The sequence below is a fragment of the Rhizophagus irregularis genome, chromosome 12 (genome assembly GCF_026210795.1).
Source record: "Rhizophagus irregularis chromosome 12, complete sequence".
Classification (NCBI taxonomy): Eukaryota; Fungi; Glomeromycota; class Glomeromycetes; order Glomerales; family Glomeraceae; genus Rhizophagus; species Rhizophagus irregularis.
Genome location: NC_089440.1, coordinates 1,878,228 through 1,903,553, shown reverse-complemented (window position 1 = coordinate 1,903,553; position 25,326 = coordinate 1,878,228). Strand labels below are relative to the sequence as shown.

Below are 25,326 nucleotides of genomic sequence, written 5' to 3'. Positions count from 1 at the left end.
TATTGACAATATATACATGAAGTTTTTTGGTAAATAATGAGTGATTTATGGATTGAGTAATATATAGATAATTATATTTTGTATATTTTTTAATATGTTATTACTTTAATAAATCTATAAATGTACTGCAATTATTAAAAATAAAGAAAAATATAATTAAAATAATTGCCAATTATTAATTTATATCCATTTTATTAATTTAAAAAGATTAGTAAATTTTATTTTATTATATTTGGTAAAGTTAAAAAAATTAAAAAAATAAATTTTCTTTAAGTTTAAAATTTTTTTTATTAACAAATAATTAAAGTTATTTAATTTTTTTATTTGGAAATTGTATTAATTATTTTATAAATTATTTATTTTAAATTTTAAAGAATTTTAAAAATTAATAAATTAAATTTTTCATAACTTATAAAATATTTTAAAATAAATCTATTATGATCATTAATATTAATTTTATTTTAATTTATTTAACTATCAGATTCTGTGAATAACTTTGCAAAAAAATAGAACTATTAGTTAAAAAATGATTTGTTTTATATAGTTTACTTATTAAGTAAAATTGTTATGTATATATAAGGTATTTTGGTAATATAACAAATAGTTTATGAGTTAATAATATTAGAATAGTTTTATATTTAATTACTTTATATATTTATTATACTATTATTATTTTAATAAATTTATAAATTTACTGTAGAAAAAAAAAAATTTTTATTTAATTACAAATACTATTTGATAAATTTCATTCATTTATCTAACTAGTAAATATGTATATTAAAATTAAATTATTAATAATAAAATGTAGTATTATAAATATAAAGTTATTAAAATTAAAAAAATTAATTATATAATCAAATTTTTATCAAATTTTTATAAATATTGCCTCTTATTATATAATCTTTATTGAAAATATTGCTATAGCAATATATTACCAATATTATATAATATATAAATCATATAATTTTAAATCATTTTAAATTTTTTGCTATTTGTATAATAATTTATTTTTTACTAATTTTAACAAAAAATATATTTGTAAAATTTTTAAAATAAAGATATACTAAAAATCAAAAAATATAATATATTAAAATTTAAGAAAACAATATTACATGTATATGTTGTGCCTCAGATTGATTCTTGCCTCAGCTGACAGCTGACGCACCTCAGATCAAAATCGCCACCTGACGCGCCTCACTTTACAATAAAAAATTGATTATAATTAAGCATTAAATTTTCTAATCTAATGTACATTTGATTATTAATAAAACTTATTTGCTGTATTTTCAAATATTCAATCCTAAAATTTTAGATCAATTGGATTCATATTTGCTTTTGAAATCTTCATTTAAAAATGTGTTTATAATGCAAATTTTCCAAATAATATTTGCATTGTATATTTAATAGGAATTAAAATTGTATAAAAATTTCAGAATATGTATACATTATTGTGACAAATATATTTACTTATAACATGAAGGCAATTTAACTAATAGAAAAAAGGTTATTTATAGTAGATTAAATTTATACGATTCAAATGAGGCGCGTCAAGTGACGATTTTAATCTGAGGTGCGTCAGCTGTCAGCTGAGGCAAGAATCGATCTGAGGCACAACATATACAAACATAATATTAAAGATAAAATTTACTGATATAATTAAATACAATATATATAAAAGACCAAAAAGTGTAATACATCTATCTAAAGATCAAGAATGTAAGATCAAGAATATAATATATTCCAAAAATCAAAAAATAAAATATATTTAAAAATCAAATATAAGAATAAAAATAGCCAAAAATAAAAGAAAAAAGGCAATACATATTAATTTTTATATGCTTTTGTTAATGTTTAAATAATTTTTCTTAAAAATTTTTTCTCTGTATATCATATAAGAAATACTATTTTGACATCAATCATGGCAAATATTAATATAGAAACTCGTTTCTTCACTGATACATACAAAGACTGAATATTTGGTTTAATACAACTATATGATTATACCCCTAAATGAATGCCCGATATAAACTTTTAAACGTAGAATCATTTTAAAAACAAATGATTTCATATAATAATAGTATTAATAGACGTTATTTTTCATTATAATTATACTGATACAAATGATACAAATTTTGGTGACTTCAAAATTACATTGTAATAGGCATGCACTTTTTTTTTAACATATACAACATATACGATAAATGACCTGACAAAAAGTAAGTTTTTATTTTTTTATTATTTTTAAATATTATCTATGATTTCTATATAATTATTTTCTACTTTCAACACTTACTTTTTTGTCATAAAAAGCAATATGCTAATTATCATCCAGCTTTTAATTCTTTTGCTTTTTTGATGACGTGTCATTTGGGTTTTTTTTTCGTAAAAGTTTACGTTTTCTCTCAGCTCGGTCATTAAGTGATGGCACATTTACAGAATTTTTAGTTATATCACCCAAAGGTCTCCTAATTTCGACTTGTTTACCTTTTTCTTCTTGCAATAATTTTAATGACCTTGAGCTATTCAAGTTCAAAGTGGTAGTTTTAATCGAAGTCGAAAAAGTAGGATCACTTGTAGGAGAGTTTGATATTAGTTCCAATGGTGCATTTTTCTTAGAATCATTTTGTGCCAATGGTGCATTTTTCTCGATCTTAGAATCATTTTGTTCCAATGGTGCATTTTTCTTGATCTTAGAATTATTTGATGCTTGTTCCAATGGTAACTTTTTCTCGGTCTTAGAATGATTTGATGCTTGTTCCAATGGTAACTTTTTCTCGATCTTAGAATGAGCCTTGGAAAGTGATAAAATTTTTTTCTTTTCTTTTTTTTGTGTGATAATGCGTTCCTCAGTTTTATTTGAATTTTTTGAGATTGAACCAAGTTCAGCTTCTTGTGAAGCTATTTTGTTCTGTGGAGATTGTGTTGTAGTTTCTTGTTGAATGTCCTGAAATGAATAGTATGATAAAAATAAGAATATGATAATCAAAGTATGATTTTGTATATGAGACATAAATTTTAAGGTTTACCGGCAACAAAGAGCAAACCGATGCGTTACTCGCAGAGTTAGATGATGACGATGATGCTTGTTCAGGTTCTTGAACGAGGTTCTTATGTATATAACGTAAATTATTTAGTTTAATTTAAAAGTAATAAAAAAAGATTATATTAAGTACCTCAGGATTTAATGCTTTTTTATCTTCCATAGCATGTTTTAATGTGGCTTGTCTCGCTTTTTGTAAGAATAATGATTTATTTTCCTTAAATTCACTTGCCTATCAATTTAATAATTGAATATAAGGTAATGATTGATTATGAGAAAATGAAGCAACGATAATGGATATTTGTTCAATTATACAATTTCAACTAAAAGAGGATCATCCGGATTCGGATCTGCCATTAAAACACTCAAGGATGTCAAGGTAGTCGAAATATTAAGGGAAGGTTTCCATGATCCCTATAAAAAATTAAGATGTATAATTCTTTTTTTTTTTTTGCTTAAGCATAATATATAACAATGTTACCATTGGTGGCATTTTAAGCAGATCAAGACATATTCTTCCAGCATCGTCCACATTTGGATGATAAATTGGAGTAATAAATTGCATTTTTGGGGGTTCCATAGGATAACTATATCATTTAAGTTATTTAATAGGAAAATCCAAAGATTATTTTTTTTAAAAAAAATATAAACTTGCCGTGATGGAATTTGAACATCTACTTTAAATAGACCATCTTCATATGGTGTATCTTTTGGTCCTTTGATTACTATTATATTAAAGGATAATTATTTTTTGTTGGATACTAAATTCTAGGGTTAAAAATACCAAACGAAACTTACGTGCACAAAATTTTAACAAACTGTCGTCAACAGGATAACAAATAACTCCCGGCGGAGGATCGCGCTCCAGTATTTCTTCAATGAAAAAAATTATATGAGCGGGAAGAGTGGAAAGAAAATAATAAACACGCAAATTCAACGTACAAATACGCGAAGTTTTACGCGTTTCAAAATAAAATTTGTAACTTACCAAGTTCACGTTTCATACGAGGAAGCAGCTGACTCGAACTCGAAGACATTATACAGTATTTCAACTAATTTGACGCGAAAAGAGAGGAGACGGGAAAAGAAACTCGCTATTGAAGTTAGTGAGAAGAGACAGGTTGAACCGAGTTATTAAAGGTAACCGCGGCGATCATGTGATCAAATATAAATTCAGCTGACTAGACTGATCGCTATTAGGTACCGTTTACCGTATATAAATCTTTTTTTTTACAATTTAAATGTAGAAATATTTTAATATGGCAACACGTGCTGATAAACGTTCTTCTTCTACCATTCGTCCAATTTTAATTACTCCATGCCTTCTTAGTAGAGATGGTTCCGCTAGTTTTAGTTTCGGTATTTATATTATTACTAAAATTAAGTCTTTCGTGACAGGTTACATTTTCTAAAGCTTAATTGTTAATTCTTCTAGGCAAAAGTAGAGTACTTTGTACCGTTAACGGCCCTGCCGAAGTTAAATTACGAGACGAAAAATTGGATAAGGCCACCATTGATGTAGTAGTTAGACCTCTAGTTGGTGCTCCAGGTAAAATATATTGAAAAAAATTGTTTTTTTTTTTTTTGATTTAAATTTAATTAATTTAATTGAATCATTAGGAACAAAGGATAAAACTCATGAATATATTTTACGTTCAACATTTGAGAGTATCGTTCAATCAGGTCTACATCCAAGAACACAAATTCAAATTGTTTCACAAGTGATGGTGGATGATGGAAGTGTATCCTTTACTACAAATAACTTTTTATAATTTTTTTTAAAAAATATTTATATTATTTTTAATTCTTAATTTATTTATTTTGATTCTAGATAATTGCAGCTGCAATAAATGCAACTACAATGGCTTTAATAGATGCAGGAATCCCGATGAAAGATATTGTTGCAGCAGTTTCTTGTGTTATAAATAAAGATGATCAAATATTATTAGATCCAACACTACAAGAAATGGAAAATATTAAATCTGTTCATACTTTTGCATTTAATAAAACAACTTCATCTCTTTTATTTTGTGAATCTTTGGGATTATTTACCGATGATCAAGTAAGTTATGTTCCTAATAAAATTATATGTATTATAAAAAAATTAATAATATTTTCTTCTTTATATGACTAGTATTTTAATTGTTATGAGTTATGTAATGCGGCAGCCGGTGTTATATTTGATAAGATGCGTGAATTTATAACAAATAAATTAAAAGAAGAGTATCAAATTGAATCATGAAAATTTAAATATTTTATTAAACACTATGTTAAATATTATATTTTGTATATATATCGTAATATTAAACTCTGATTAATAACGTGAAATTAGAATGATGTATATCACAAGAAATTTGTTTAGAAAGATTTTTATAAAATTTTTTTTAAATTGTAAGCATTTTTACACAGTGAAATGAACCTCGATATAATGGAATATAAGCAAAATCTTGATATAACGGAATTTTGATTTGGAACGCATTATTATAATCTATAATAAACTAATTAATTTGTAGGTGGTTAGATTCTTATGTTGATACCACCTTATTCTTAATGAAATTTATTTATTATCCATTGATATTTGGTGAGAATCCACTCTCGAATATACCGGAACTCTTGATATAATGGAATTTTTTAAAATTTTTACTAATGGAACGGATGGTTCCGTTATATCAAATTTCACCGTGTATATGAGCATTATTATTTAATATCTAGTCTAATGATTACACATTAAGATATAGATATAAGGAACGCGTTACGAGCGCGTTATAATTTTATGCCTTCAAAAAAATTGTCAACAAAAATGCGAACGCGTTATAATTTTATGAATGTTATGACTTCCAAAAAATTTAAATAAACAATTGTATATTGGCTAATTAAGTAATTATTTATAAAATGAATTTGCGTTTTTTTATATGCTTGAGAACAAAACGAAATTTTAGAAATGATAAATCACTGGTATTTGTCACGCACTCTCAGTCTCTCACCCTCGGATGCATCCGATGTAGCACACAAAAAAAAAAGCTGATTGTATATAAGCTGATTGTATAAGCGATTCTCGATTCTAACTATCAAAGATGAGTTCTTTCAAAAAAAGAGTTCAGACAAGTCAAACTAAACTACCTCAAGGAACACGATTATCACCATACAATGGACAATTATTAATTTCTACTGGAGTACCATCACTTGATGATATCCTTTGGTTTTTTTTTTAAAAAAAAAATATTGATTTAATTTTTGTTCCTTGACCTTTTTTAAACATATTCTTGGTGGAGGTATTCCAATTGGAAGTGTATTATTAATAAAAGAAGATAGACATACGGAATATGCTAAACTACTCTTAAAATATTTTCTGGTACAAGGAATTGTATCAGAGAATCATGTTTTATTTAGTACATTAGAGGAAGAAGATTCAAAAAATTTTATGATGGGATTACCTTGGTTAGTGAATGAAAATGATGATAATAATGATGATGATGAAAATATTACACCTGAATCAGAAGAGAAGATGATAATAGCATGGCGTTATAAAGGATTAAAAAAATTCGAATCAAGCGTAAAAAATAAGTCCAATATTCAAAATAAAATTTTAAATGATACTATTGGAACAAAATCTCAACAAAATATTGAAAAACCATTTTGTTCAACTTTTGATTTAACAAAATCTATACCTCAAAATATTATTTTGGAAAATAAGTTAATGACATTGATTAATTTAAGTGAAAAAAATGATGAAATAATAGAAAATTTTAATCCTTATAATACTCTCTTGAATACTATACGTAAAGTTATTGAAGAAAATCATTTTAGTTCTTTATCAAAACCATCATTAAATGTTGAAAGAAATGTTCTTAGAATTGGAATACATTCAATTGCTTCACCATCATGGCAATCAAAATCATCACATGTAAGTTAAATTATCCTAAGGTTATTTTTGATTAAATTAATAATTAAGTTGATTTTGATTTAATTTTTAGGACCTTTTTGTTTTCTTGCATACATTACGTGGTTTACTAAGATTTTCATTTGGTGCTGCTGTTATTACAATTCCGGCTTATTTATATACATCATCATCGTCAGAAACATCATCATTTGTAAGAAGAATTGAACATATGTGTGATGCTGTTGTAGAAGTTGAATCATTTGCAGGTATTTATTATTTTATTTTAATATTATTCGTGCCTATAGTTAATCTGAATTTTTTTTTTACAGGATCTCCAGCAAATACCAATGCAATTTATAGTGCAACATATCATGGATTATTTCATGTTCATAAATTACCGACACTTAATTCACTTGTACCATCATCCGCAAAATTATCAGTATTATCAGGTGGAGGTGGTAATAATTTAGGATTTAAATTACGTCGTAAAAAATTTACTATTGAAACTTTCCATTTACCACCCGAAGGTGGTATAAATGAACGACGTGTTTCTGAAAAGGATCAAACTAATAAATCTAAAAAGAAGGATGATAAAAATAAAAATAAATCAGGTATTGGCGTTTCTGGTAGTGGATGCGGTACTATACCAGGAAGAAAAGTCGATCCATATGATTTCTAATAAAAAGAGAGTTTAGATTTTTGTACTAATTATATTACTGCTTATTAATAAGATTTTTTTAAAATAAAATAAAGATGTAAGATGTATCATGTAAAAAATTACAAGAGTTAGTGCACCTTTTCAAGATATTATTTACAATTGTTCTTTCTTTAATAAGGGTATGCAGGATTACTTTGGGTTAAGGTTGGATCGAATTAAGAAGTTATTAATACTGCTTATTCTGAGAACAGAATTTTCTAATATCGTCGCTTATTTATATACAATATTTGTGCAGGTACGTAGAAAATAAGAAATTCAACTTTAATTATTTTAACAAAATTCATAAATATTTTTTATTATAAAATTAATGAAATCAATTTCACGGCAGAATTAACGGAATATATTTTTAAGATCCACTAATCTGTGTGATAAAAAACGAAATGTAAAGAAGCATGTTCGGGAGGGGAAATAAAAAAAATTTAAAATAAAAGAATTTCTTAACAGAGCTAAAATCACATTAAAAAACAAGTGAAATTTAAATACCTGCACGAATGGAAATGTTTAACTTTGAGAAAAAAAGGGTCCACGCTTTTTTTGATCTCCCAAAAATCCAAATGCAAATGCAAGTTACACATTACAACATTTACACGTCAACAAAGAAAAAATTATAATATATATAAATTATCAAAAAATTTTTTCTTTTTGTAATTCACATTATCATTTGAAAAAAAAATGTTTTCAATTTAAGAAAATTCACCAAATTATTTTTTGATTAATTTTCTTGTTTTTTGCCTAAATCAAAGTGAAAATGTCACTGTCTTATATATAAATTATATACTGTAAAACGGTCATTTCATCAAAGATCTTAAGCTTTAGCATATCTAATGGGAATATCTTGAAACAGTCAACTTTTAAGTTTTTTATCTATTTGACTTTTTCAAGTCAAAATCTAGGGAATAACTTTATAAAGTCCATATTTGATAAACGGCGTACAAATAAGCGTTAGAATAAAATAAATAATCATAATCTACCATGCTAAATATTTGTCATCCATCTCTCTTCTCAGATACCCATATACTTTTGATATGATAATCAAAAATCACATGACCAAATTTTCGGCGACGGGCCGTTCTTCAAAAAATCCACTTTTTTAAATATAGTACTGTACATGCATATAAAATTCACAGTATATGCACTGTATATGCGTAGGAGTATCAGCTTTTGTTGATACAGAAAATATCGAATCTACAAAAAAGAAAATGAGATTCATCCGACATACAGTACAGACTGTACGGTTATTATGTACTATTTTTCCGAATCATTTTATCCGAATCATTTTATCCGATCAATATAATATGTTTAATAACAATAATTGAGATAAAATTTTAAATATGCATGATCACTGTAATTTTTTTTTTCCGTTGGAGCGTGCATAAATTTTTTTTAAATTTTTTTTTTTTCTTTGTAAATTAGATTTCACTGCGGAACTACTGCATACGTGATAATTTTTATCGGAGGTTGTTATAAAATGTTAAAAAATAGAATAGGATATTAATATAAAAATGAAAAGGCTATTTTCAAAAAAAAAAAATTTTTTTGCGTTGAAATTATATTGAATACTTACTGTACTGTCTGTCTGTACAGGAAAAAGAAAATTGATTTCTAAAATCTCGCAGAAAAAAAAAAAAAAAAAAAATTTTAAAATAAATATTAGTAAATTATAAAAAAATAATAAAATTTTTCTCGCATTGTTCCTAGGATCTCCGGAACAAACAAATGTTCTTCAACGTTTTAACTTTTTATAAAAAAAAAAAAGTTTCACGCTTTTTTGATCTTCCGACAATCCCGAAAATCAAAAAAAAGTATTATATAAAGTTACAAAGTTACACACAATGTTACGCGTCTACAAAAAAAAAAAAAAAAAATTTTTTTTTTAGTACTTTTATAGATTTTACTTATTCATTCAACATTTTACATTTTTATAAAATCACTTTTAAAAAAAAATATCAAGTTTTTTTTTTTAGAGTTTTTTGGTAAGGTTTTTATTTTTTTTTTTTTAAGTTTAGAAGAAAAAAAAGAAAAATATATAAAGAGAATATTGTAAATTCAGAGAAAAAATTTTAAAAAAAAATTTCTAATTTTTTTGTAAAAAAATATATATATATAAAAGAAAAAAAGGATATGTGAAAAGAATAATATAATTTTTTTTTAATGTACAGAGTATATATATAGCAAAAATTTTATATAATATATATAAACATAATAATAAAAAAAAAAGAAAAAAGAAGAAATTCCTTCGTGTCTCGAAAAAAATCCCTAAATCCTTTTTTTTTTTTTGAAAAAGACGAAAAAAAAAATTATCGAAATTATAATTTTTTTTCGCGAAAAAAAATTGAAAATAAAAAAAAGGGTAGAAAAATATAAAAAAAACATGAAAAAAAAGGAAAAATATATATATATATATATAATCATTTTCTTTTCACAAAAAAGAAAAAAGAAAAAATATATAAAGAATAAAAGAATAAAAAATAAAAATAAGAAAATAAATTTTTTTTTTTTGTATAATAGTAATAATATTTACTCTCCCGTCTTCTCTTTTTTTTTATAAAAAAATTTTTTTGTTAATAATTTTGTTTTTTGAGATATAAATTTGTTATTTTTTTCTTTTCCCCCCCTCCCACAGGGAGAATTATTTTTTTCTTGAGGATTTTTTTTTTTTTAAAGAAAATTTAAATTTTTTTTTTAAAATATATGAAACTTATGTATATAAAAAATAAATCGAAAAAAAAAAAGTTTAAAAGGAAAAAAAGCTATATTATGTACAGAGTATGTAGAAAAATTATATATATACGAATAAAAAATTTACAAAGAAAATCTATATGTGTTAAAACTTGGTTATAATTTTTTTTTTTTTATAATTTTGCGGCACTATATTAAACGAAAAAAATTAAAAGGGATACCTTTTAATACAAAAAAAGATAAACTTCTTTCGTACAAAGGAAAAATTTCCTTAATAATTTTTTTTTTTCTTGAAAAGATTTTTTTTAAGGTAAAAAAGTTACTCTAACAAAAAAAAGGATCGTTTTTTTTTCTTTTCGATTTCCGAAAATTTTAATAATTCATAAAATAAAAATAATTATATCTAACGTAAATCTAACGTAGAATAAAAAAATGTTTTTTTGAAAATAATATAAAGATATGTACAAATGTTTGGCGTAAAAAAAAAAAGTTTTCGTTGTTTTTTTTTTCGATGAATGCTTCGTTATGAAATAAGAATCGAAACGTGAAAAAAAAATACTATTAAAGTATTTATTTTTTTATTTTTATCATATTGTTACTAATGAACACGTGCGGTACGTTTTCGTTTTCGTTTCGTTATGGTTTTTTAATAAGCAACTAGATCAATATCACTACTATTCTCGTCATCTTCATCGTCGGAACGTGTCATCCAATCCGGCATAGGTCTGTTGCTATCATTAAAATTGTTTGGCGAGGAAGAACTATCAACATTATGATGAACGACGTTATCACAATCAACAGCATCCACTCCTTTTATAGCATTACTGTGGACGTTATACCGGCAGGAAGTACCAGTATTATGATTAGAACAAGTAGTAGGGTTCACGTGGAGACGACGTGAATTAATTGTAGTTGAACGTGTACCAGAATTAAGAGAAGAAAATTTTTTTTCAAAGGCCAAAACTTGAGCGATCTTCTTTCTAATTGCTAATCTTTCATAATGTTTTTTAATATTTTCAGGTTCATCTTTCCACATTTGACCAATAATAATTGAAGGGGAACTTTTGTCAGTGATGATATTGTTACTATTGTTATTTTTTAAACTAGAATTTGAAGATATTTTTACAGCAGAATTACGAATAGCGGTAATTCTTTCTTTAACTTTTTGTCTATATATAAGGGGATGATTAATATTTACAGTTGGGGAAGATTGACTTAAAATACGTCTATTAACATCACTACGACGTTTTTTCTTTGTAATTCCACCATTATTATTACATGAAGAGAAAATATCATTAGCATTTCTTCTTCTTCTTCTTAATTCAATGTCATTAATATTATCATTATTATTAATTCTTGACCTTAACTGAATAAAATCACCAGTTTGTTGTCTAGAATTATTATTATTGTTATTAACAAGACTATTATTTGTAAGGTAAGCACGGGGAATTAAAACCGGGTGAAAACCTTCCGGTATCCAATATTGTTGCATGTTTTCCCTATCACACGCGAACCTTTGTACTTTAGTCTCAAATAATGCTGAAGCCGAATGATTGGAGGAAGTAACATCATTAGGCAAAAGGGGAGAGGTTGATGGTTGATGTTGGTGCTCTTTAAAAGCGGGGGAAGAGGATGGTGTTGGATACACGAGAACTTCATACCTAATAGACTTTGTAGACCCCATTATTGTAAGTATTGTTAAATTATTATAATTGTTTTTTTTAGAGATGATGAAAAATTTAAAAAAAAATGAGAAAAAAAGGGAAACGGAGAATGGGGGGAGGTCGTAAAGAAGGGAGAACGGGTGGATATGAAAATCCTCGTGTACTGATAACAATTAAAATGTAAAGATGAATTTTTTTCTTTTTCAACCAAGTATTTTTATATGAAATGTGTGAAGTACAAAAAAAAAAATTTTTTTAATCGGTCTAAAATTCGGTCATTTTATTTATTTTCGGGAAATTCAAAAAAAGTTAATGTGAAAAAAAAAAATTTTTTTTTTATATATTATAGTAGTGGTAATTGATGGTAAATCATGGGTGTGATTACATTACATTAAAAAAAAAAAAAAAAAAAAAGAGAAAGGAATGACTGTGATTAAAGAGAGGGAGAAGAGGGTGTTAATAAAGAGAGAAGAGAAGAGAAAGAAAAAAAAAATGCATGCAAGAAACTTTTTTGAAGAATGCATACATCATGATGTTGTGTAATGTTAAAATAGCTTAAAGAAAAGAAGAAGAAGTAGGAAGTTAATTTTTATATGGATATGTAGAATATGTATGTATGTACACTATGTATGCAAAAGCGCGTAATAAAATATATTAAAATAATCATTGTTTTTTTTATTGAAAAGAAAAGAAAAAAAGAAAAAAAAACGACGATGCGCTAAATCTAGACATCAAAGTAAATCTGTTACACCATTGTTAATCTTACACAATAGAAAAAAAGCGTTTATAGAAAGTAGAGTTACCAAGATAAACCTAAGATTAATAGAAATTTTAGACATCTGTCATTACTCTAAAACCAGAAACAATACAGATTGGTAAACTATTGTTATAAGCCACAGATTTCACCAAAAAAAGATTTTTTTACTGAGAACAATGGAATCCCAAGGTGTCGGTAAATGAGAGTAAATTGAAATCAATTGAGTGATTGAGTGATTGAGTGATTGAGTAATTGAGTAATTGAGAGTAATTTAAAGTTTAATAATAGTTTAATGGAAGGTTTAATATTGGATTAATAGTAGTTTGGAGTTTAATAGTAGTTTAATAGTAGTTTAATAGTAGTTTAATAAAAGTTTAATAAAAGTTTAACAAAAGTTTAATAAAAGTTTAATAAAAGTTTAATAATATATTTAATAATATATTTAATAGTATATTAATAGTATATTAATAAGAATTTAATAGTTTAATAATTCGTAATACTGAACATTGTGTTAAAAATTAGGAGTAATGTTCATAAACGACGATTAATAATAAGTAATTAATACCCCTTTCTTATCTTTCTGTAATAAAACCCCACAAAATTTTCTTCTCCACTTTTGATGATAAAAAAAAATAAAAAAGTCTTCATTATGATGAAGATCTCATAATTTTTACCTAATAACCTACACGATGAAAAAAATGTAATATTGCATCATTTGTCATTCCTTGGATATGTAAATGTGTGATAAATAAGTTTACTTTCAAGTTGTACGTACACAATGGAAACATTATTTTACTTTATACTTAAAAATCAGACTAATACTTGTATCGATTAATTGTAAATTATAAAAAAAAGGTTGAGAATAATCCGTTAAAATAATTGATTATTTAATTGATTACTAAATAAAGCATCTTTCGGAGTTAACACTAGTAAATGTTTATTTATTTAATATTAGATTTTAAAATTGATAAACTTGACGAATAATATTTTAATTCAAACTTGTCGAACAGCATGTTATAAACGAGATAAACAGGTAAACAGGTAAGTGGGTAAACAATGAAATCATTCAAAAGAAAAAAAAAAAAAAAAAATTTTTTTTTTTGACACATGCATCAAAATAATAATATATCAAGTATTTGCAGAATATCAGGGAAAATCTAGGCGATAATATAATATCATGAGATCATTATAAACAGGTTGTCAAACCTGTCAATTGAATGATCATTTATTATTATTCACAAACGTAGCCGAACACGAGTGAATAAATTTTAACTGGAGAACCATAGAATAAAAAACGTGTACTAAAAAAAAATACAAACGTTTTTTAACCTCACATAATAATAATATATTATTATTATTATTATTATTATTATTATTATTATTATTATTATGTGAGAAAAGAAATGAAGAACAGGAGACTTTTTTTTTTTCATGTGTACGTTTGTAAATAAGTTTCAGCCCCACTTCTTCATTTTCCATATTCAAAGAAAAATTGTATTTTTCTTTTACAGCAAACAATTGAAAAAAATTTCATCGAATCGGAAAGAGGATTAATAGTATTAAATATCACAACATTTCACAACATTTAATATATTTTTTCTTTGAGTAAACAAAAGATCCTCATAATTTGATTTGTTATTATCATGATAATATCAGTTATAACCTTTTGTATTATATTCAACCAATCATTTTTATTTTAAATAACGCGAAAAAAATTCTTTGTTTAAACTTAATTGCAAAATGGTATTTTGGCTAGTATTTTGGGCTATTTCAATTATTACGTAAAAAAATCAATTATTCTAGGCGATATTTTTTCCACCTAGATAATGAATGATATTTCCTAATTTGTATAATTTTTTACTTTTTAATATCAAAGAAATTTTCAAGAAAAGTCCTTATTGTTCTATAAGTGAAAAAGTTTCATATGATAAAAAAATAAAGAATGCAATTTTGCCTTATCAATTATGTCATGTAATGCGGGTGATGCGGATGATTTTGACGCGCGTTTTGATTATATAATAAACTTTTTTCTTTTTCATTTAGTGGAGGTGATTTAATAGAAATTTACTTTTTTTATTCAAGTATAAAAAATAATAATAATAATAATAATAATAATAAATATGTAATAATTAATAATGTATATCCAATAAAATGGTTATTGGAAATTTTGAACCTTATTTTGGGGTCAATCTTTTACTCATTTTTTCACTAAACTTTACGTGGAAAATTTCGTCATATTATAATCCCATTGTCGGTTATGTTCATTGTTCTTTATTTTTTTTTCCTTTAAATTGGTAAAGTGGTAAAATTACTACGGTAGATTATCCCAGAAAATCAGCCACCGTTCTTTCTTTTCTTTTTCTTTTCTTTTTCTTTTCATTTCTTTTATTTCTTTGAAACTATTTTGATTACCTCCTCAATAAAATCGGTATCAATCTTCCCACCAATCATCATTATTCAATTTTTAGTTAAAAAGTACTAAAGTGTATTCTATGAATGTACCTACCCCACTAAAAAAATTATCCCCACTGAATAAATTCCTATTTGGTAAGTAAAGTTCTCTTTTTTTTTTAAAAAAAAAAAAATATTATCACGTGAATTTATAAACTTATTATGTATGTGAGATTAAGTACCTTCGAAACTATTTAAAATTTATTTTTAATTGTTCAAAAAGAAAGAAATTTTCTTTATATGCAATGCAATGAATTATAAATTCTTTCACATGTTAAAACATTTTTTTTCTTTTAATACAATGATCAATTTTTACGCCAGTTCGGCCAAGCTGGCTAGGCAGCCAAAGAATTTTTATCCAATCAATTATCTCAATTCTTTTTATTATTAAAAAAGGTTTAATTTAATTTTTTAGGTTATAAGATAACATATAAGTAACACATTCGTTATTTGAAACATGTCAGCCGTTGTGAAACATATTTTATTGTAAAAAAATTAAGGTTTAGGCTTTTTATTTTTCTTTCTTTATTTTTTTGGTTAATAAAAAGCATTCATTAGTCAGACAAGGGATAGACCAAAGTTCTTTTAAAGTTTGAAGATGATATATCACGAGGGAAAAAAAAGGGAAGAGAGAAATATCTGTGAGTTATTTCATCACGGACAATAATCCCAAATTTAGAAATAAGCACAATTAAGGCGCACGCACGTAAAGGATTTTTTGAATTTTAAAATTTGTAACGTTAAATAATTTTATTTTATTTTATTTTATTTTTAAATTTTTTTTATTTTTCTTTTTTCGTGTAAAGTGTGTAACAATCGATAAAATAAGATTTTATTTTTATTTTATTTATTTATTTTTTTTATTTTTTATTTTTTATTTTTTTTTTTGTGCCAAAATGTTTCCTAATTTGTTATTGCATAATCAAAAAAGATTATCAAGAAAAAAAAATTTGTAGTACATTTGTATTCTTAAAATTACGATTTTTTTTTAAAAAAAATTCTGGCCGAAATTATCATAATTTTTTATTAATAGGTTGATTTTTTTTTTTTTTTTGTTTATTTATTTATAATAACGAAATATATATTCAAAATATAAACAAACAAACAAAAAAAAATAACGATATTTTGAAATATTTTGAAATATTAGATCATATTTTTAAATACAATACTTCTAATTTAAGGCTTGTTATTAAAATGCATTCTGTACAGTATAAGCATGGGGTTATTTAAAAATCATTTGTCCCATTGTCATTATTAAATCACATGATTCTCCAATTTAGGCATTAAAATAGATATGATTAACAAATCAATTACATCATAAATGTCATGAGATTATATTCGAAATTTTTTTTTTCCCCAATTATTTTTTTTTATACAGAAATTGTAACATCATTTTAACTTTTTATAAAATATGAGTATTCGATAGTGAACCCCTAATAAATAATCTTTGATATAATTATAAATTCACTATTTTTGCATTCATTTAATTTCACTTTCACAACATTCACAACATTTGTTTATTGATATTATTTATTATTTTTTCAACTTTACATTCATGTATTTTTAGTCAATAGATTATTGTGTCGTTTTTTAATTCCATTTTATTGAGAAAACATTAATTTCATTCGTTCAAAAAACTCTTCTACTGTCATTTTGAGAAACAAAACAGTGAATGTAAAAAAGAGGACACTACCATTATTATGGAAATTCGATAATCTATAATTCCAATTATATGATTCATATAGATTGCAACTATTTGCATGCGATCATCGGTATCTCTCTAAGATTTTCTCATTTTTCTTTGATTCTTTCTATTCTTTCTATTTTCACTTTAAACAAAATTACGAGGTAAAGTTGACATATTATTTAATTAAAAAGTATAATAGGAAAAGTATAATAAGAAGTTAATATTATCATCATATGAATATTATCTAAAACAAAGAGAAATAATGTACTTTTCCAAATTATCCTTTTTTAACATTTAAAATTTTTTAGAATATTTAGATATTAAAGAATACTGTAGATATCATTATCAATCACGATTTGATATTATCAATCATGAATATGGTATTATTGGTAATTTATATTATTTTGATTTTTTTACGTAATGATTATATTTAATTATTTGCACAGTAGTGTTTAATTTTTATTCTTTTTCTTTTTTTTTCGGTTCGTTTTTTTCGATTTTCCCTTTAACGACTTAGTGATTGATTCTTTGGCTACATTAATCTTAATATGAAACATTGAGACTCTCTCGATTTTGCCCACTCTTCAGCTTTACGATTACTGTGGCATAATAAAGATTTTCCGATGATAAAAGTAATTTATCATGGCTTTCTAGTATACAATCCCTCATACAATCCCTCATACACTCCCTCATACACTCCCTCATACACTCCCTCATACACTCCCTCATACATTCCCTCATACACTCCCTCCGCGTTTCATGCAATTTTCTATGCGCGACCATATGTATATTACATCATCAGGATCATAGATTATCGCATGAAAGCATAAGTAAATTTCGAAAAAGCTATTAATCACATAAATATTACTGTTTGTCTCATTATTTATTCTTCAGTAGATGCAGAAGCGAGGGCGCATCTCGGGAGTTCTGCGTTTCATAATCAGGCAGCAGTTCATGCAAGATGATATCATTTCTTGTGTTTCTGTCGTGATTACACGAGTTCTGATCGGTAGATCGCGTCCCCAGGTTGCTAGATGGGTTATGTAATTCTCGAATTGTCAGGGTGCTGAATTCTCTTTCATCTTCTCAGGAGAAGAGACACTGGTTCTCTAAGTCGACCTTTTACCGTGAAGCTGTGTCGTCACAAACAAAATCACATTTGTTGGTTGGAGTTTGTCAACCGGTTTTCTTAAAGGTTAAAAGGTATAAACAAAAAGACTTACTGTAGTTTAAAATCCTTTAAATGGAAATTTATTATGACTTAATGCAAAACCCTGTTAGTCATTTTTTTTCGCATAAATAAAAACTTTCTTTTTTTAATATACTGATGAACGAATTTATGTATTATCCAGAAATAAGACAACATAATTACGTAATTATCAATGAAATAAATTGTAATTGATTATAAAAGTGCAGAATTATAAGAAACTAAGATGTGAAAAGAAATGGAAATGCAGCAAAAAAAATTCCAATTTAAGAAATTCAATAATATTGTATCGGATCTTTCAATAAAATATTATATAATATGTAGGTATGTGCGTGCTCGATCTTTCAAAGATTATTTGCTGCTCCATATATTTTTTAATATAACTGTAATGGATCAATTATAAAAAATTTGATAATATATTCTAATGTGATGTGATGTGATTAAAAGATTGAAAAGATGTAATGCAGAAGTATTGATTTTTTTTTTTGCGTCGCAGAAAAAGCATATGTAAGCACTGCCTGCCTGTTGTTAAGAAAATCTGGAATAAGGAGTCAACTCATTTCCCCAGAGATATGAAATCGATAAATCGGTAAAATGCCAGTATACTGTATATCATGGCGGTTGACTATGTATAGTTATATTTTTGATTTGATTATTTTAAACTTCTTGCATTAATATGTACGAATGCATATTTTAGTCTATCTTGGTTCTAGGATGTAAGTGTCTCTCGCTCGATTTACAGCACGTGATCGTAATTGTCTGATAAAACAAATTGTCATTTTTACCACTTTTGATAATACCTCAACCTCAATGTTATTAAGTATCGTGGTAAGATAAACTGTACCAATATACCTATCATTTGTGATATTAGCTTTTGGGGAGCCACTCAAAAAATTTTAGATTTTCGATTTTCGGCTGGTGATTTACAAAAAAGACACTCAATACTAACTACAAGACATAGCAAGCGTTAAATAGGAAAATGCTTTTTAAAACAAGTTAATTGTATTGTTTTTATTTTATTGAACGGGAACTTGAATACACCAACTACCCTTGTAAATCGCCGTGTTTGTAGTGAGACTGACTGTCATATCTTTTGATTGGGCTTTGGGACTTGTAGACTTATATATGGGAACGTAATTATTCCAGATGATTCGGCATTTAGGCGACGTAATGGTGAGATTTATTACACCAAATTTTTATGTTAAATAGTATTACGCCGAATTGATGTAATATTTCGGTATGGCTTGAACCCCATGTATATTGTGGACTATGAAAGATAGATATTAATACAATCTGGATCGGATATTTTCCTTGTTTGCATGTGAATAGAACATTATTTGGTACAAGTACCGGAACTTCTGTTTTAGGAATATAAACGGTCACCAGTAATATAAAGTTTAGAAACTTTTAAATTAAAAGGTTGAAAGACAAATAAATATTATATTAAGAAACAAGTTTGATTGAGGATATAGTAATTAATAATTATACAATAAAAAGAGTATCAGAATTCATGATAATTTACAATTTTTTTTTTATGAAATTAATGAATAAATTCGCATCTTTTTTTTTTTCGGACAAATGGATTACCTAAATGATTTTAGTTTTCAAAAATTCTAGAAATTAAGATAAAAATACCATCCATCCATAAATCAGTTTTTTTAAAATTTTTCATAAAATGTTCTCATTTATATATATTCATATTACCGAAAATGAGGGAATACTCGCAACACTGGGCAGAATTATATTTGGTTTTGATCATTACATTCACCAGCATTAATAATGTTATAATTGTAAACTTGTAAATAGATTAATGGTCATCTAAAATAATAATACAACCTGTTAAAAATTCGATGTAAAGAAGCATTAGAACGAACAACTCGTAAATTGCAATAGAAATTATTCAAAAGACTTAATACATAATTTTAGTATATAAAAATAATAATTCGTAAAAAAAAATATACAATTGACAGGGAAAAAAGAAAGAAATATATATATATATAAGAAAAAAAATATTCATATGTCAATTTTAACAGCATAAGAACAAGAACTTAACAAAAAAAGAAAAGAAAAGAAAAAAGAAAAAAGAAAAAGAAAAAAAAGAAAAAAGATAAATAAACATATTGGACATTTTGATAAAACGTGTCTTAATTATAAAAAATTATTAAAACAATTAAATCAACTTATTTAACTTAACATCGATATATTATTCTCATCGATATTATTCTCATAATCTTTTAGAAATTCATCTATCGTGAATTCTTAATTATAATATGAATTTGATTTATTATTGCTCGTTAATCATAAGTTTAACAGTAAAAAAAAAAATTAACTTACTTTCTTCAGAGGTCATTTGAATTGGAAGATAAATCTTCGGGAGAATACGACTAGTTAAAGATACAGAAGGATGTAATTCTTCTGAATATGGTTTAATAAGAGATGGATTTTTTTGTCTTTTCTGTTCGGCTAAATTAAATTGATCCCATATGTCTTTGTCATCGCATTTTGTTTCACATTTTCCACAAATAATTTGGAGCCATTTTTCTAAAGTATCGGCCAAAGAGTGAGCTGTGGGACGGTTAGCTAGTTTAGAATCCCAACATTGTTTCATCAATCGAACGTAGCAACCCGGTGTATCTTTAATCACTTTTGGTCTCAAACCACCATGAATCGTTATTGCTAAATCACAATTATGTTCTATAGTACCAAAAGGAGATTGATAAGAGGTAAACTCCCACATTATGATGCCGAAACTATAAACATCCGCGGCTCTCGTGTAAGGTTGACGGCAAAGTACCTCCGGTGCAACGTACGGCAAGACACCCTTAGAATCATCCTCTTGAGCTTGGCCATCTTTACATGCTAACCCAAAGTCAGCAATGAAGCTACGTCTATCACTTCCAAAAAGCACTTTTCCGCTGTGTAGATCCCGATGCACGAGGTCTGCCCGATGTAGGGTACGAAGGTCAATTGCAATGCTCCAAAGTCTATCAATACGATTTACCCGGCTATTGGTTACAGAATTGGAGTAAATGTATTTTCGTTAATCACCTTCCTCGAAATATCTCATGACAATTAGGTACTTACTTGTGTCAGGAAGTCGTGAGATTCCATAAAAAATCTAAAAAGTACATATCATTCTTTAGACATCTGTTCATAGCTTTGGCCTCTTTAAGAAAAGCAGCAGTACTTCCTTCCTCTTCATCTATACTTTTCAAAGCGACCCACATTGGTCCACTTCTTTCCCATTTATTTTCAATAAAGTCACGCTTATAAATACGTCCTTTTTCCCAATAAGCCTTAGAAACAGTACCATATCCACCTTGACCAATCTCCGTAAATTTTGTAAGGTGAGACTCGGGGATCCATTCTAAGACTTGCTCGGGAAATTCGGCGCTTGTTTATACTTCACGAATAAAGGTTCAATATCAGTATCGTCACTTGTCCAATTTTTAAATTCAGATTCGAAATGATCTGAATAACAGCCCCGGCACCAACGGGAGGACATCCATTCTCGGTTGCATAAGGAGCATCGTACTTCTAATTTTTCAATTACTGCATAATCTTGCGTTTCATGATCACGCGTTATTCCATAAACCAACCGTTTTGACGGATTGATTTTGGAAATATCATGTTCCTAAATTAAAGGGTGAAATGAACGACACTATATATAGATAAGAATGATTTTCGGTCAAAAAAAAAAAAGGCTCTTTACCGATTTAAGGAAATGTGAAGTTAAATATTTTTCACAATATTGAGATACCAGCTTAACCTGCGATCCCATTTGTTTTTTCCTGCATTCCAGCCTATCAAATGCCCATCTTTCCAATAAGCTGTTTTATTTTTAGAAAATTCGATATTTTGGATTTTCGTAAATTCCGAAGGGTCAACCCATTGCTCATTGTTTCTAAATTAATAGTCATGGGGCGATGTGTGAGAAAACTAATTGTTACTGAATTGGGATAAAACATAATCGATATATCTCATTACACTACCGCCCCCTAACGTTGTGAAATGGTTCATAAACCTAAACAGAATCTCGGTGGGAATATTTCATGAATATAAGCACTTTATAAATGCCAAATATAGCTTATCGGTTCAAATCTTGTTTCCTATCTTTACCAATAATAGACTGATTTAAATTCAAGTTGATGAGCATAAGCGTTTTGCAACAATAGTTTATTGAAGCAGAGAACATTTTTATCCTGGTCTTTGACAAAAACGATGGTTAATAAACGTGTCGTTGTGGTTGGCGCAGGTGGGAAAGAATATTTAAACGCCTTAATTTTCTGCTCTCTGACTTAAAAAATCAATCCAATACTATGCAGGCGTTTCAGGATTATCCACGGCAACTTTGCTTTTACAACAAGAAAAGGAAATTAAAGTTCATTTGGTTGCAAACCATTTTCCAGAAGATTTATCAGGCGAATACACAAGTCCTTGGTATGTTGTGAATGTTTTATACCATATTGGAATTCTTTAAAGGTTAATATTATAGTTGGGTGCCGAAACATTTCGACATATGCAATTGCCGAAACTATTGCCGAAATCCTAAACTATTAGACCATTACTAAATCTAGATTTAGGTTAAATTTTCAGTAAAATTAGGATTTTGGAAATGGCTTAGGATATTAGCAATGGGTTTAGGTTTTCAGATTTGGCAACTATATAAACTAAAAGCTGAACTATTTTCAGTATATGGTCAATAAGTTTCGGCATATGAAGAGTTTTGGCACCCAACTATAGAAGATATAGTTTTGTTATAGGTCTGGTGCATATTGGAGGAATTACGCTACGGAGGATGATATTAGAAGGTATGAGATAAACTTCATTTATACCATCATTTTGGGACTGGTGTTATGATTATCTAAAGAATATGATAAGGAAACATTTAATTATTTTTGGAGACTTGCCAAGACAGAGCAAGATAAAACGGGAATTATGATTATTGATGGAATTGACTATTGGGAACAATTTTCGCAAGAATTCTCTGACCTTTGATTCAAGACATTATATCCCGAGGCAAACAAATCTGTAATTAAAAATCATGATTTAAAATTTATTTATTATGAAACAGTTCCGAAATTTAAATAAAGAAGAGCTCCCAACTGGGATTGAGTGTGGTGTCACCTATAAAACAGATAATTTAACGCGTAAAAAAAACAACTTTTTATTAACATAAACCTAATTTCTAGGATTTTTATTAATCGAAAACTAATCTCTAGTTACTATTAATCCATCAGCCTATCTTAATTACCTTCTTAATACTTTTATTTCTTTGGGTGGTACTACGCAACACGTTAGTTTATCCCATTTAAATGAGTGTATCGAAAGTGACACCGATGTTGTAATCAATTGTTCAGGCATTCATGCTGGAACATTAGGATGTGTAGAAGATCCCGAAGTTTACCCAGCAAGAGGTCAAACTGTAATTGTACAATTGCCTCAAGAATACGTAAATTGGGCTTTTTTCAGACATTGTGCTGGAAGTAGTAATACATGTTTGTGTGAAATTTCCTCATCGTTCTTTTTTTTTTTCCTTAAGGTCAAATTTAAATTTATACAGCATATATATTCTCTAATACATAATTTCAAAAAAGGGAGTGATAATATGACATATGTGATACCACGCGAAAATGGAGAAGTAGTTCTAGGAGGGACTTTTGTAGGTGTTTGTTTTTGTCTTTTGAAACTTTTCAGAAATTTATAATTTATTTTTCTGATTATAGAATGAACATAACTAGTAAGATAATTAATATTTATTTGAAAGGCTCAAAATATATTTAAGTATAAATTAAATTCAAATTTTAGTTCAACAGATGTTGATGATAACATAGCTGAAGCAATTATTCAACGATGTCTTGCTACTCGTCCGGATCTCTTGCCACCGGGCTAAACTCAACTAACCATCAAGAGGAACGCAGTCGGACTCCGACCTTGCCGCAAAAGTGGTACAAGGGTCGAGGGCGAATGGATAAGTGTGTATATTTTCTTGAAAGAGTAAAACTATGTTATGCTATGCATTTATCTCGGTTTTTTTTTTTATTTAGCTTCTGAAAAGTTTGATAAAAAAATTCTCATTTGTCATAATTATGTTCATGGAGGTGAAGTATTATGTACTTTCCTTTTACTTTTGATAGCGTTTTTTTAACTATTTTTTTTTTTGATTTTATTACAATTTTATAAAGGGTTTCAGTCAAGTTATGGAACCGCTAAACACGTGATCGAGATTATGGAAGAAATGCTAGAAAAGCAAGAAAACGAGTCTAATAAATGTTGAAGTTAGCAACAATCATGATAATAAATCAATATCTCTCATTTCCGCTATTATTCTCTCATCTTTATTAATTGAGAATTTAATTAAATCACATTTACAGTATCTTTGAGATAGACTTAATATTGAATAAATGTTTAATCTTGCAGAAAACTTTTGAACTTTTGAACTTCATATTTATTTTTTTCAATCAGCGTACATTGTTCATAGTAGAATATATATAGGTCTCTTCATCAAGGTGAAAAGGATAAATCTCGGGTATCTGATTTCAGAAATTCAATAGAAAAAGAAAAGGAAATGATTATATATATGACTCATGAATTCAAAAATGTTAAAAATGTTGAAAAATACTAAAGAGATGTTGTGTTTTGTTTAATTTGAACAGTTCAATTTCTTATGATCATTACTTTGCCACCAAAGGAAAATATTAAACGCATGAATAAATTGAATGCCGCGATTGTAATGCACTTTCCATCTCTAAAACATTCCACTCTAATTTATACAAAATCTTTTATCTTCTTTATTTAACTAGAGATTTAACGGATATATTTGAAATATACTCGTCTAAGAGATACGTAAAATGCTTATCTTCCTCACAGAAAATTTTTATCCCGCTTCAAATAAATCAAATGCAATTTGAAGTGACCGGGGAGAAATTTCTTTCCAACAAAACAACTCTTAATATTATGGCATTTTGTAAATATAGATTTAAATACAAAAGAGGAAGAAGCTGTGTTGAGAGATGGTCGAAAAATATCCATTATGGTGCGATCAATGAGTCGTAAGATAATTTATTTAACAGATTTTCTCTTTGCAATAGGGCATAAACATAAAGTTGTCACTAAGAGGTATTTTATTAAAAATGAATATTTCTCTTATAATAATTAAATTATCCATTGTTATTTTTCACATACTTTGATTTTATCCGGTAATAAAAAAAAATTAGTAAAATATTACATTGATGAGAAAAAT

General features: G+C 26.6%; 6 protein-coding genes across 6 annotated transcripts; 3 read left to right on the top strand and 3 right to left on the bottom strand.

The window, feature by feature from the left end:
* Positions 1-2,082: 2,082 nt before the first annotated feature.
* Positions 2,083-4,144, bottom strand: OCT59_003984 (uncharacterized protein). Its single transcript, XM_025330119.2, has 8 exons — positions 4,029-4,144; positions 3,839-3,913; positions 3,696-3,765; positions 3,522-3,627; positions 3,356-3,454; positions 3,174-3,272; positions 3,027-3,107; positions 2,083-2,944 (listed from the first exon to the last, which is right to left on the bottom strand). The coding sequence occupies exons 1-8, from the start codon at positions 4,075-4,077 to the stop codon at positions 2,336-2,338; spliced, it is 1,188 nt and encodes a 395-aa protein (XP_025184282.1). The 5' UTR covers positions 4,078-4,144; the 3' UTR covers positions 2,083-2,335.
* A 155-nt stretch (positions 4,145-4,299) lies between these two features.
* OCT59_003983 (uncharacterized protein) lies at positions 4,300-5,982 on the top strand (the record flags this gene model as incomplete). The annotated part of the gene is made up of 5 exons (XM_025309097.2): positions 4,300-4,399; positions 4,476-4,589; positions 4,661-4,782; positions 4,872-5,102; positions 5,175-5,982. The coding sequence occupies 5 exons, from the start codon at positions 4,300-4,302 to the stop codon at positions 5,280-5,282; spliced, it is 675 nt and encodes a 224-aa protein (XP_025184283.2). The 3' UTR covers positions 5,283-5,982.
* A 121-nt stretch (positions 5,983-6,103) lies between these two features.
* OCT59_003982 (uncharacterized protein) lies at positions 6,104-7,599 on the top strand (the record flags this gene model as incomplete). Its single annotated transcript, XM_066147985.1, has 4 exons — positions 6,104-6,229; positions 6,298-6,944; positions 7,015-7,186; positions 7,250-7,599. The coding sequence occupies exons 1-4, from the start codon at positions 6,115-6,117 to the stop codon at positions 7,597-7,599; spliced, it is 1,284 nt and encodes a 427-aa protein (XP_065996629.1). The 5' UTR covers positions 6,104-6,114.
* Positions 7,600-10,868: 3,269 nt separating this feature from the next.
* Positions 10,869-12,375, bottom strand: OCT59_003981 (uncharacterized protein). Its single transcript, XM_025314784.2, has one exon. It carries the CDS (start codon positions 11,999-12,001, stop codon positions 10,964-10,966), a length of 1,038 nt encoding a protein of 345 aa, XP_025184285.1. The 5' UTR covers positions 12,002-12,375; the 3' UTR covers positions 10,869-10,963.
* Positions 12,376-20,267: 7,892 nt separating this feature from the next.
* On the bottom strand, positions 20,268-21,713 carry OCT59_003980 (uncharacterized protein; the record flags this gene model as incomplete). The annotated part of the gene is made up of 4 exons (XM_066147984.1): positions 20,268-20,329; positions 20,418-21,088; positions 21,213-21,456; positions 21,683-21,713. 4 exons carry the CDS (start codon positions 21,711-21,713, stop codon positions 20,268-20,270), a joined length of 1,008 nt encoding a protein of 335 aa, XP_065996628.1.
* Positions 21,714-23,148: 1,435 nt separating this feature from the next.
* Positions 23,149-25,317, top strand: OCT59_003979 (uncharacterized protein; the record flags this gene model as incomplete). Its single annotated transcript, XM_066147983.1, has 8 exons — positions 23,149-23,233; positions 23,306-23,581; positions 23,681-23,745; positions 23,810-23,823; positions 23,892-23,950; positions 24,005-24,058; positions 24,131-24,184; positions 24,269-25,317. 8 exons carry the CDS (start codon positions 23,149-23,151, stop codon positions 24,358-24,360), a joined length of 699 nt encoding a protein of 232 aa, XP_065996627.1. The 3' UTR covers positions 24,361-25,317.
* Between the last annotated feature and the right edge of the window lie 9 nt (positions 25,318-25,326).